General features: G+C 41.1%; 1 protein-coding gene across 2 annotated transcripts in view; it reads right to left on the reverse strand.

The window, feature by feature from the left end:
* The window catches only part of oxr1a (oxidation resistance 1a), a 274368-nt gene that overhangs the window by 169744 nt on the left and 92032 nt on the right, over positions 1 to 12592 (reverse strand). Inside the window, exon 1 of one of the 2 annotated variants that reach the window (XM_039805879.1) lies at positions 9525 to 9591. The exons of the other annotated variant lie outside the window; for it this stretch is intronic. Coding sequence (XP_039661813.1) covers positions 9525 to 9550 — 26 coding nt within the window. The 5' untranslated portion in view covers positions 9551 to 9591. Of the gene's footprint in view, positions 1 to 9524; positions 9592 to 12592 lie in introns of those variants that run through there. 2 annotated transcript variants of the gene reach the window in all.

Below are 12592 nucleotides of genomic sequence, written 5' to 3' on the forward strand. Positions count from 1 at the left end.
TTTAGATGGGGGGAGTCGAGCGCGGCGGGATGGAGGCAGCGACTTCTCTCCGCTCTCTCGCTTTCTCGCTCTCCCTCGCTGTCTCTCTCTCCCCCCCAGAGCAACTTCTGCACCACTGCTCTGCCACCATTAATTCATCAGTGCAAATCTCCCACTAACTTCCTAAACAAACAAGTGCTGACTTCTGCTCCTCAACACACACACACAGGTCATCCAAGTATAGACCTCTGCACAAACCACACACACACACCCCCACACACACACGCTGTATTGATATCGGCGTGGTGTCCTAGATGAAAACCGACACAGACTCTTTTTGTGTTTGACCTAATAGCTGCTGACATAAATACCTGTTTTCTAATTCAGTGCCCTCCAAAAATGGAAGTGCAGATGTGAACCTGTTTAATCATAAGTTGCTAATGACTTTATCCACTCTGTAGTTCCCATCTGTTATGTTTACCTCGCTCCACGGTGAAGCACCTCAGGGAACGTGCACGCTGACACCAATGCTATCAGCTCCATTTAAAAGAGGTAAACAAATCTCATGCTCTCGTGTGCTGTGTTAGTTTACAGTCGTAGATCATCTGGGAGACTCCAACTGTTAGCTCTGCACATAAAATAAATAAATACATTTAAAAAAAACGCTTACAAAAGCAAGATGAAAGAACAGCGTACACATTTCAAGGGACAAACAACATTCCTACTTAAAAAGAAGTGAACTGAAGAAATTCACAAAAAAAGTTGAAGTTGGATTTAAAACTATAAAACAATACCGGTCAATTTCTGGAACTTCTACAGTCGCTGATTTATCTCCAGCATGATTAAGTAGATCAACTTGGCTTCAGAATATATTATTGGAATTAAACGTAGCAGCTTAAATATTGTAATTGGCCTCAAAAATCCAGAACCAAATTTGAACAATTCCAGTAACAGCAAATCATATTAAGTGTTTTACTCGAACACATAACATGAACACACATTATTTTGTTATTACAGAGTTTTGACTAAGATAGTGACTCCTGTAAGACACGTGAGGGTTGAAGAAATAAACGTTTCTAAATGATCTCTAACATGTTTTTGTCTTTTTTCTGTACTGCAATTTCTTGTTACTTATTAGCCGACATATGCTGCTATATATCTGTGAAAAGATAATATCGGCTGATGTTTGGGGCGAATTCAATTATTGTTTTGCAGTCAAAAATCATTGTTGAAGACATTTTCACATTGCTGTTTTTATTTGTTATTACTGAAAGAAAAAAAAAGAAAAACTATAAGTAGTTTGAGAAATATCAGAAGTGCTCCGTAGCCTGCGAGCCACTGAGTGGGCGGGCCCACTCACTATAAGTGTTTGATTGACAGCTGAGCTGGCAGGGCACAGAGCAACAATGTAAACAATCCTGTGCTGGTAACTGTAGCTTACAAGCTAAGCTAACAGTCTATGGCTAAGACAGTGTTCTGTCAGCAGTGACGCTGGAAAATAAGGACTACACCATTTGACAACTTATGCCGACCATTGTTGCTTTTTCTTGAATTTGAGAAAGGAGAGGCTTTGTCCAATGAAGATTAACAAAAAGACTGCAAGATGTATTCCCCTCGTGGTTCTACATTTTACAGTCCCAAACATTTCTCAGTTTCACCAATATATTCCCTTGAAGTCGTGGGCGGTTCCTTGGATGAAAACGTTTTCCATTGGTCCGTCGTCGCACAAAAGAAGGCGTTATTTCCAAATCACTTCTGGTCACAAACAAGATCCAGGGCTCGACATTAAGGCTTGTCCGCTTGTCCGGGACAAGTGGATTTTTTGTAGGACAAGTGGAAGAGAAATTTACTTGCCCCACTGGACAAGTTAAAACTCAAACAAAACAAAATGCCATGTTAGTTCACGTTATGTGCCACTCATTTCGTCAATGTTACAGAATTGAAACAAATACATATTTTACCCCACAATCCCGGGCAGCGGGTCGGCGGGCCGCTAACGTTAGACCCAGCCCGCTGTTCAGCGCCATTCTCCAAAAGCGAAGCAGCATGAAAACCGCGGCGAGCTAGCCGGTGTTAGCTTGCTAACTCCACCCGCGTTACCTCCTCGCCACATTGTTCACAGAAAACAAGCTGAAAACAGAAGTCACTCGTGGCGATAGCAATGTGCTTTGTGTGGATGAAGCATTATATACGTTATTATGTGTCACTCATTCCGTTTATGTTACAGATTTTACTTTACCGATTTGAAACAAATACATTAACTAACGTTAGACCCAGCAGCAGCGGGAGAGCGGACCGCGGACGTTAGACCCAGCCCACTGTTCAGCTCCTTCTCTGTAAGCGATACAGCATGAAAGCACCGCGGAACCAACAAGCCAGGCAGCCGGTGTTAGTTAGCTAACGTTAGCATGCTAACTACGCTTTAACGTTACCCCGTCCCCACATCGTTCACAGGAAAACGAACGAATAAAGCTGTCACTCGTGGTGATAGAAGTGTGCTTTGTGCGGATGAAGCATGAAGTTAATTTGACTCTTGCCGCGCTGGCTCTCTGCCTCGGTTAACGTTACTAGCTGCTCCGCTACTTGTTTGTAGCGGATTAAATATCAGGTAATAATCAACTGTAAAGTAGCTACACCTTTTAAAGGATCCCTTGGTAAGTGAAATTGTAGAAAGAAAAAAAAACGCTTGACACCAACATTTAGTGGCAAAATCCATTGTTATGTCTACAAAATTATTTTTAGATATAATATAAGTTCAAGTCACCACTACCTCTGGTCAAAATATTGAATTAGTATCTCAATATATTGACTCAGTATCTCAGAATATAAACAAAGAATATCAAAGTAATGAGAAACTATAAAATATTGACTTAATCTCAATATATTGGCTTAGTATCGTAATATATTGACTTAGTAACTCAACATATTGGTTCAGTATCTCAATATATTGACTTAGTAACTCAGAATATTGACTAAGAATCTCAAAGCAATGAGAACATTCAAAATATTGACTTACAATCTCAATATATTGACTCAATATCTCAAAATATCTCAATATATTGACATAGTAACTTAGAATATTGACTAGGAATCTGAAAGTAATGAGAAACTTTAAAATATTCACTTAGAATCTCAATATATTAACTTCTGCACACCGGCGTGCAACATATTACTTTGTATTATGAGTCTGGAGATCCTTTTTTCTTGTTGAAGGGGAAATCTATTGTTGGGACACATTTGTTTCTACTGTTTAAACTGAATTGTATTAATGCTGATAGGGTTTGGATGCTTTCAATGGTTTCTTCAAATTCTGCATTAGCAAAACACAATTTTTTTTTATAAAATGATGAATCTTTACCCGGACAAGTGACTTTTGTTCATGGACAAGTGAAACGTAAATGTACTTGTCCGAAGGACAAGTGCCTCAAAAAGTTAATGTCAAGCCCTGGATCCTAACATGTGGAAGTAAATTCTTTTCTAATCAGTCTTTTGGTCTTAATCTAATCAACAGATGGCCCCCAGACAGAGACAACAACAGTTTTGGTTACACTTTACTTGAAGGTATCTACATAAGAGTGACATGACACTGTCATGAACGTGTCATAAACATTATAAACAAGTCATAAACGTTTATGACATAATAATAATAATAATAATAATAAATTGAATTTATATAGCGCTTTTCATGGACTCAAAGTCGCTTAATAACGCCTCTTTTAGTAAGTGTCATTTGGTTTTTGTCATGACAAGTTATGGTAGGGATAGAGTTAGGGTTAGGGTTAGGGTGCATGTGTCATGTGTTCATGACCGTGTCATATTAAGTGTTCCTAAAGTTCTTCCTGCCGTGTGAACAAAGAGCTTCCTCCTGTATGCTAAGTGACAGACATGATCTAATTAACACAATAAGCTGAAGAGGGCAGGGTGTTTATTGGGATGCAATTTTCCTGCCTAACTCAGCTGCAGCGTACATCGTGAATACATCAAAACATAAAAGTACATTGATAAAGATCAGCACTGTTTTAACTTTTTTAAACTCAACACCTTACACCAAACAACTCTGCAGGCAATTCCACTAATTTCCAATATGGGAATGAAATCCTGAGAGTCTTGCTAGTTAGGGCGCGCTCCCGTCGTCTCAATCGTTTGGTGTAAGGTGGTCAAAAAACTCAGTCCAAGTCAGTCTATTTCCCGTCTCGACGTTCTGACAAAAATCAAACGTGTTTGATGTTCTCAATATTACTGTTTATGGTTGCTATGGCGACACGCTAACGTAAACGCTAAAGAGGGAAAAGTTGCCGATTTTCAACCCTTCTGAAGCGCGTCACCCAACGGGAGTTTTACCGGCGGAGAAACGTGGACCTCCGGGTACTGGAGACATTCATCTGCATGTACGCAGAACAGATAATAGGCCAACTTTCACTTAAGTTACCAGCTAACGCTAGCGGTAGCTAGCTAGCATGGTTACATTTTTTTAAATGTATCTAGGTAGTCTTGCAATATGTGTCCCTGCAAGATCCCCAGTCTTTACATATTATGACAGTCTTGTGACATGATTGTCTTTAGATGTGAGATGGTGTCAGACTTTATTCTTTTCAAAGTCTGTTCAAAGTCTTCTAGTATATGGTAGGCATAAAGCTTTATAAGTTAAACATGAAATTAATTAACTTAATTAACTTAATTAACATGACTACATTCCTGTCTGTGTAGAGAACGGGCTGGTGCCATCATAACATAAAAAAAAAAAAAGATCTTAAAAACAAACAAAATACACAGCAAACAACATACAGGTGTGAAAAAATGACTAAGTTTACACAAAAAAAAAAAGTGTTGTAAAAAAGCAAATCTAACTAAAACTACATAAGGCACATTTGCAAGAAGGGTGTTCATTACTTTACATTTAATGCTTAAAATTAAATTTTTTAGCTTACATAACAGCTGGATATTTGTCAGAGTTTAATGTTTTTAGACAGGTCTTAAGAGCATGTTGTTGCTCTAGGGTTCAATGTTAATCACCACCGACAGGAAATAATCAAGGGGGTAAGCTTCGCTTCAGAACTTGAACCTCCTATGGCGCCATTTTGACGCTACAAAGAGATCACCTCCCGTTAGCATTCCACTGACTAGCACACATTTTGGCGCCACTTTGACAGCGAATAACTTAACATCAGAAATGTTTAAAGACTCTATTTGTCCATTGTTTAGTTCTAAAGAAACACGACAATGTATAAAAGGCTCCATTACCTTTTAGCTCACGTTATGGCTCCGTAGCAGACGTTTTTGTAAAAATAGGCTAACAATTGTGTCATAACCACAAGACTTACTGTCGCACAGTAGAGGAATTACCGTACTTATGTTAGTTAGCAATAATTAGCCTGTGCTTATGTTATCTCCTTACATATACCTACGCTCTCCGTCTCTGTAAGATTGGGAATGATTGAGATTTCTCTTGGCACAGCTACCAGAAGACTTCACACTTTCAGACAGGTTGCTTACGTCACATTTACGTTGTCGCTGTCAGTTGGAGGCTGCGCAGTAAAGCAAGAGATCACTGGAAAAGTGCTTCTAATAGCCTTCACTGGTCTCCGTCCAGAGCAACGGGGTCTATTGGTCCATTATATATATGTCAATGGAAATAATGCAGCTGTGTTTCAAGGTGTGACCCCTTACACACACACACACACACACACACACACCTCGGTCCTTATTAATTCATGTCTGATGATCAACATACAGAACACAGTTTCTGCATAATTCAGCATTTTGAACAACCTCTCTGTTAAATAAAACATGCAACAAACCCAGCCAGCAACTATGCACAAAGCCCTGTAAACAAATACTGTGCTGTATAGCACATACACATACATAGCACATGTGCCCACAGTAAGGTATCTCCCATCCGTTCAGCTAAAGCCCCGTTCTCATCATTGGCTCTCCTCATTGGGAACACATGGTGCTGTTCGGTCAAGGACGAAAGGCTTTAGTAACACATAAAAACAACAAAAACACGACGGTGACCAACGTCACACGCTTGGGAAAACAAACAGTTGGGTTTGGGAAAAGAACATTGGGGAAGGCTTAAAAAAAAAAAAAAAAAGAATACAAATAAAAAACGGTTGACAAACGCCACATGCGGGGGGCAATCCCGGCTGTCCTGGGTGAAAGTCCTGTGTTTTACCCAACCAACCTCCCTCCGCGGACTTACGTCCTTTCATACTACTCGCTAGGGCGAAAATTCACACGTAATGTAGGTCAACGCCGGCCAAACGGCGTTGATAAACATGCTAAAAAGCGATTATGCGTCTTTGATAACACACAAAAACGGCATAGAACTTGGCGTGTCATACATATGCCACTTGATGAGATCAGTCTGAACTTATGGTAATTAAAAGGCACAGCGCTTGCGCACACACAACAAGGTGTTCTACGCACACACATTTTAGTTTAAAATAACGCGTTGCTACGTTTTGTCGGGGCTGAACGTGGCCCAGAACTAATGCGGGCTCTGCATGTGTGTGTGTGTGTGTGCGTTTGTGTGTTCAAATACACAGAGGCATATGTCATGTTGAAGGTCATGTCCATGTGAACAGATTTACTGTGGTAGTCCCAGGCATCGTTTATGATAACATACAGAATTAAGGACGCCTAAGCTTTGAATTATATTATTAAGCCACAGGAGTGTTACTTGTCAGTGAGTTGAGAGGTTGTAGGCTCCTCTCACATCTCATGTTCACCCTCCTGTTGGAAAGCATCCTGAATTCTGATGTTTTTGCCTTTGTGACACAGATTTGATTTGACATTCATGTGCACACCATGTAAATGCTAAATCTTCTAAAACTGTCAGATTATGTGGTTTTCATGTTGCTATCCACGGGATGGCGTCACATGTCTAGGTCTATCGGACTAGAAAATATGTGTAACTAGTGTAACTACTCAGGCAGCAAGTGCAAGGACAGCAAGGAGTGCAGTCCTAATTCACATTAGCACATCACTGTATGATTTTACAAGACGTGTCCATATGCCTTCTCCTCTTCCTGTCCTCCCCAAACTTTCTTCTCACTATCTGGGCCACCAGGCTCCTGCTTACACTGTAAGACCAAATCCACTTTTTCTGATCAAAGTGGATTAAAGGTACAGTGGTGAAGATTAGAAACATGTCCTAGAGTGTTCATTTCACTTGCTCTGCCAAGGCCTGTGTCAATCAAGGGATCTGTGTCAATGTGTGGACATAGACCTACTTAACGCACCACCAGGGGACCAGGTCCTGACCAAAACATTAATGGCGTTTTTCCATCACATGGTACCTGCTCGAGTCGCCTCGACTCTACTCGCCTTTTTTGGTTTTCCATTATGAAAAAAAGTCCCTGGTACCTGACAACAGGTACATTTTTTTGTATGTTGAGCTGAGGTGATACCAAAAGGTGACGTGAAAACCTGCAGGCTCCTGATTGGTTGGAGAGAATCGTCACCATCATTGCTAGAGACAGACGGGGGTGTCCTGAACAAACCCGCCATTTTTAAATAGTTTAGCCAGCGGTGTTTTTTTTGCTGCCTCCAGCTTCTTTAGAAACTAACTGTGCCTTCTGGCAAACAGCCACATGCCGAGAATCAAAAACAACACACCTTCCATGTTCTGTGTGTGTGTGTGTGTCGCGTTAGGTCATGGCAGTTTCCTGTGGCGTCGCTATGACGACCAGCCACGCCCGCCTCACGCATGAGGCGGTACTAAATCTGCAATGGAATCACTCACTGGAGTCGAGTTGAGCAAAGCTGGTACTGGCAGGGGGTAAGTGCCATAAGACCCAGATCCAATCAGGCGGCAATAAAAAGGATTTGCTTAACTCAAGTTGTAGCTTCCTTACAGGTTTATTTGAAGTGGTGTTAAAGTGTTTAGCATATGCTTTAAATGAACTAGGTCGTACAACATGTCTGATGAATCGGAGTTGTTATATCTGTTCCAAAAGGCCACACTAGAAGGCATGACAAAAAGCGGTTCAAAGACACTAACTGGCTGTACTTCCACTGCTTCTCCAATCATTCTCCATGAATTTGGGGTCTTTTGCACGTTTTGTAGTCTGAACACGAGCTGTACGTTACAAACGTGTGTAAAGGCACCTACTTTTCAGATAGTCTCTTCTAAAAAGCATACATGGTGCTGCCCTTCGTTGTACACATGGTAAGTGATTGAAGTAGTTGTGTGACAAAAGAGAGCTTGAGATGGAAGTTCAAACCCTGTCACACCTCTGCACACCTGGTCCATGGCTGCTTAAAGTGGGGTTTTCATCTCGTCTCTGTGTATTTATGAAGTACATTCATAAAGGCAGGGATAAGCGCAAATCTTTCGCTCCAGCTGAACCATTTTCAAGTGGTGGGGATGCGTCTTTGTGGCACTTGTGAATTCTTTGCATTGGCTTGGTTTACAATTGTGTTGCCTTTTAAATTTGCTGACGGTCAAAACCTGCACTGTTTAAAGCATATTGACATCTTAAGTATTGACGCATTCCTAATGTAAAAAGGCAGCAAATACAAATAATCCAGTCACTACTTTTGTGGCAAAAATTTAAAATCACTCACTAAGGCCCCACTCATTTCAAGCGTTTCGAATCAGGATACAATCCGTTTGAGATTTAAGATACTTCCATTTACACTTAGCTACATATATGCATCTCAGGTGGCAGCTATCATCCGTTTCTCAATTTTACAACCGGGTCTTGAAAAGGTCTTTATTTCAATATGTCCATTACTGCTCTCTGTTGCTGAAGCTTTACGATGATTAGGCCACACAGCCCTGATTGTCTGTGATCATACAATAGGTGAGAGATGGTCTTGCAAATGGATGACGTGTCTGGTGTGTAAAGTGACGCACAGCTCGCTCCACTTCAGAAAGGCTAGGGAAAGGAAGGAGATTTTCAAACGGCCTATTAAGATGCTATAGCCACTGCTGAAAAATTACCAGTTTGATGAATGCATTCCAACCCATCTCTGACAAACTAATTGTTTCCTCCACAATCCCACTAAGCCTTTCAAATCTCTCCTGCTTTCCTGGGAGGAAACGCCAGTGTTGTTGACTATGCCTTTTCATTTAGAAACAAAACCCTTTTCTCCCCAATCCCTAAACAGGACTGATTGAAACTGGTTCCTAAACCACTATCAGAAAGGGTTTGTGCCTTGTTTGAAGACAGAATAGACAGAATATTATAGAAAAATCAAGTATTCACCATAGTTAGCTTAAGGAATTTGTTATCAAACTGTTCAAAGCTCAAGCTCTGGGAGAATCTCTCAGCAGAACAAGCCTCTCCATTACTTCTCCTTTGATTTACTTGTTAAAGAGCCCCAATACAACAAATAGCTCACACTACTAGTTCCCTTCAACAGTAATCTCCATTTGCACAGAAAATATTTCATTATGCTTGTAGCTTTCTCTCATTATGCATTCTCGTCCTTCAAAACAAACGTCAATTTAAAATTAAGCTACATTTTAAGCACCATTTGGAAAGAAATCGCTTCCGAGGAAAAAAGAGAATCCAGTGAAAAGAGTTGGTACGTACCCAGCAGGTCTCAGAACGGGTTCCATTGACGCTTGTGCTGAGGAGATAATGGTATCGATCCCTCAAACTGCTTAAGTTTGCACAGGAAAAGGCCGGTCATGTGACCATGTCCTCATTAGCAGAGTGGGGCACTGTGCTAATTTATTTACCCAATATAACCCTGACAAGCATGGATGGAGGGTCAGGAGGAGGAGGAGAGGGAGGTGTGAGTTGGCCAAGCCGATTTAAGCCTGTTACTGATGGCTGAGCCAAGACCTGAGGGCTGGTAGGAGGAAGAGAAAGTGTGTGTGTGTGTGTGTGTGTGTGTGTGTGTGTGTGTGTGTGTGTGTGTGTGTGTGTGTGTGTGTGTGTGTGTGTGTGGAGGTTCAGTAGATTGAATGACAGAGGACAAGATTGAGATGGACAGGACGGAGAGGAAAAGGATGGGGAAGCTGTCAGCAAGACAGAGACAGGAGGCTGGTGATGCAGAAGTAGCAAAGAAAAGAAGAGGGAAAAGATCCGGCCTTGGTGGGGATGGGATGGGGGCTGGGTTATGTGCCGTGTTTTACCTGGTCCTTGCAGTGTAGCCCGGGTGGCCGAGTCACTTGGGTCTGTTTCAGGTGGTAAAAGCATAAGGGCTCCTGGTGGCGGAGATGTGACACACTCAGCCATCTGCTGATGAGTCACTCTGTCTCTACTCTTGTTTGCTCTGACTGGGCATCTGTGTGTGTGTGTTTGTGTGTGTGTGTGTGTCCGTGTGTGTGTGTGTGTGTGTGTGTGTGTGTGTCCCTTCAATGCATAAGCACCCTTTTTTATTGTGATGGCAACACAGCAGAGACATAATTAGTAAAAGCTGAAAGTATATGGATTTCATCTGTGATATGGTGATGAGAAAGGTCTGGACAACTTATTAAATTCAGCAAGGATGTGACACTATAATAGAAGTCCTATGTATCAAACAGCAACAGGGGAGTATTACAAGAAGGCGTCATGATTGTAGCGTTACATTTTTTTATCAAAGCATTAGAAACAGAGGCAGAAAATATGCTAAGATGCTAATTTTCTAAAAGTGATAAGGTCATGGAAGAAAGTGCAAAGACAGAAATGTATGCATCGGACACAGCATTCCAGATAGCAACGTGGCTTAAAATGCATCCATGTGCTGCAAATAAAATGTGAAAAGTATGGGAGACGGGCTGGAGGCTATGCACACAGTACATCTCCCCAGTATTGTGCACGCCTGATGCCGGCATGCATCCTGCCTCCTAGATAGATGCAGCCAACAAACAGCGTTGTTCCTGTGTGACAGCTCCGCTTCTCCAGGCCAGGGCTGACCCAAATCTATGTTTTCTTTCTTCTCCACTTTACCCATATTTCCACATCAAAGTCTGGAACAGCGGGCACTCCACTCTCTCAACTCCCAGTGCAATTGCTCAACACAATTACCATGCTGGGGACACTGGTTAAGCAGCTATGCTTCCACTGCCCCCTATCCTCCAATATGTAGCGTTACTTCACTGGACAGACAATTACAGCACATACAGCAGATGCAGACAATATCTTTTACTCTCAAGTCGTTTCAAAAATTTAAATTGAGTCCTAAAATCATATTGTCTTACATGTGAAACAATCTTATCTAATAAACTAGTTTTCAACAGAGATCCACTTGTCTCAAGAAGGTTTTTGAAATGAAAATTCGCAATACTTGATTGGTTGAAATTATTCTGACAACACATGCATATGTTTTTTCCACTTTAAGGACTAAATTACAAAAAAGAAAGTTCATCTGCACATTGTATGTAGGATTGCAAAGAGATGCTAAACATCTGGGGGGAAATAATAGAGCTTTTGTAAAATTGTTTCTTCAGCTCTACCTCTCTGCTCATGTCTTTTTATTATTACACCTGTGTTTTTCCCATAGTGATAAAGTCAAAATGTCTTTTGTGAAAAAAGTCCTTTGGCAGAAGAGCCTCTAAAGTTGCCTGGCCGTGGAGAAGCTGACACACCCCTCTCAAGGCCACACATAAAAACAAATAAGGGCATTACTTGGAACCAAGTTGCCCAAAGAATTTGGTTCTTTTTGATAGAAATGCAGCCTTTGTGCTGAATGACGATGAACTACAGAACTATATACTTTTTCCTTAATCGTTTGAAAAGTTTAATAATCAATGAATACATTTAATTAAGAAAACAACAACACAAAGCCCAACTTTACACTTGATTTAGAGATTTTACTGTAGGATATAAAGCTTATTGTTGCAAACAGTGAAGTTGAAGAATCCCAGCTCTATCTGTAGAAAAACAAATCACGTTAATGTGACCTGACCAGTGATCCTAAATCACTTCTTCTATTGTGACAGCAAAGTATGGGTGCTGAACAGAGGCTGGCCTTGAGTGTGCTGTCCTATTACTTTATACTGTAACGAGAAGCAACACATGCAACACGTTCCCGTGCAGGAATTCGAATCTCAAAGATTTTGAAAGAGAAAAAAATGTCAAAATAGTGTTTTGTCCTGAAATACTAGATACCAGTTTTGGTAGCTACACATCCAACCATAGATGTCATGAAAAGTCATTAGCACCTCTGGCAAGACAGAGATGGAGAGTTGCTGGCTGAGGACTCACACAGCGAATCATTGCAATCATTTGCAAATAAAGCAACAAGTCTATACATCATTCTAACCTCAGAGACCTGTAACCAGTGTTTGCTAACTGCACAATATGATTAAAGCTGCTCAACCTATGTATATGTTAAAGGAATAATATTTTGGGGAGTATGCTTATGCGCTCTCTTGCTGAGAGTTAGATGAGAAGCTCGATTCCAGTCTGACGTTTGTTGAAGATGGAGCCAGGAGGCGGTTAGCTTAGCTTGGCACCAAGACTGGAAACAGCTAGTCTGGCTCTGCCCAAAGGTAAAGAAACAACTGCCCACCAGTACCGCTAACGCTAAGTACACTTTATATCTCTTTTGTTTTGTGTAAAACATCCAAATGTAAATCTAAGTCTTGTCATCACCACGAGGTTGCTGGTGAAGACTAATTTTGGAGCTTCAGAGGTGACCGTATGTAGGTAGATGTTTTACCTTTCGA

The sequence above is a fragment of the Perca fluviatilis genome, chromosome 7 (genome assembly GCF_010015445.1).
Source record: "Perca fluviatilis chromosome 7, GENO_Pfluv_1.0, whole genome shotgun sequence".
NCBI lineage: Eukaryota > Metazoa > Chordata > Actinopteri > Perciformes > Percidae > Perca > Perca fluviatilis.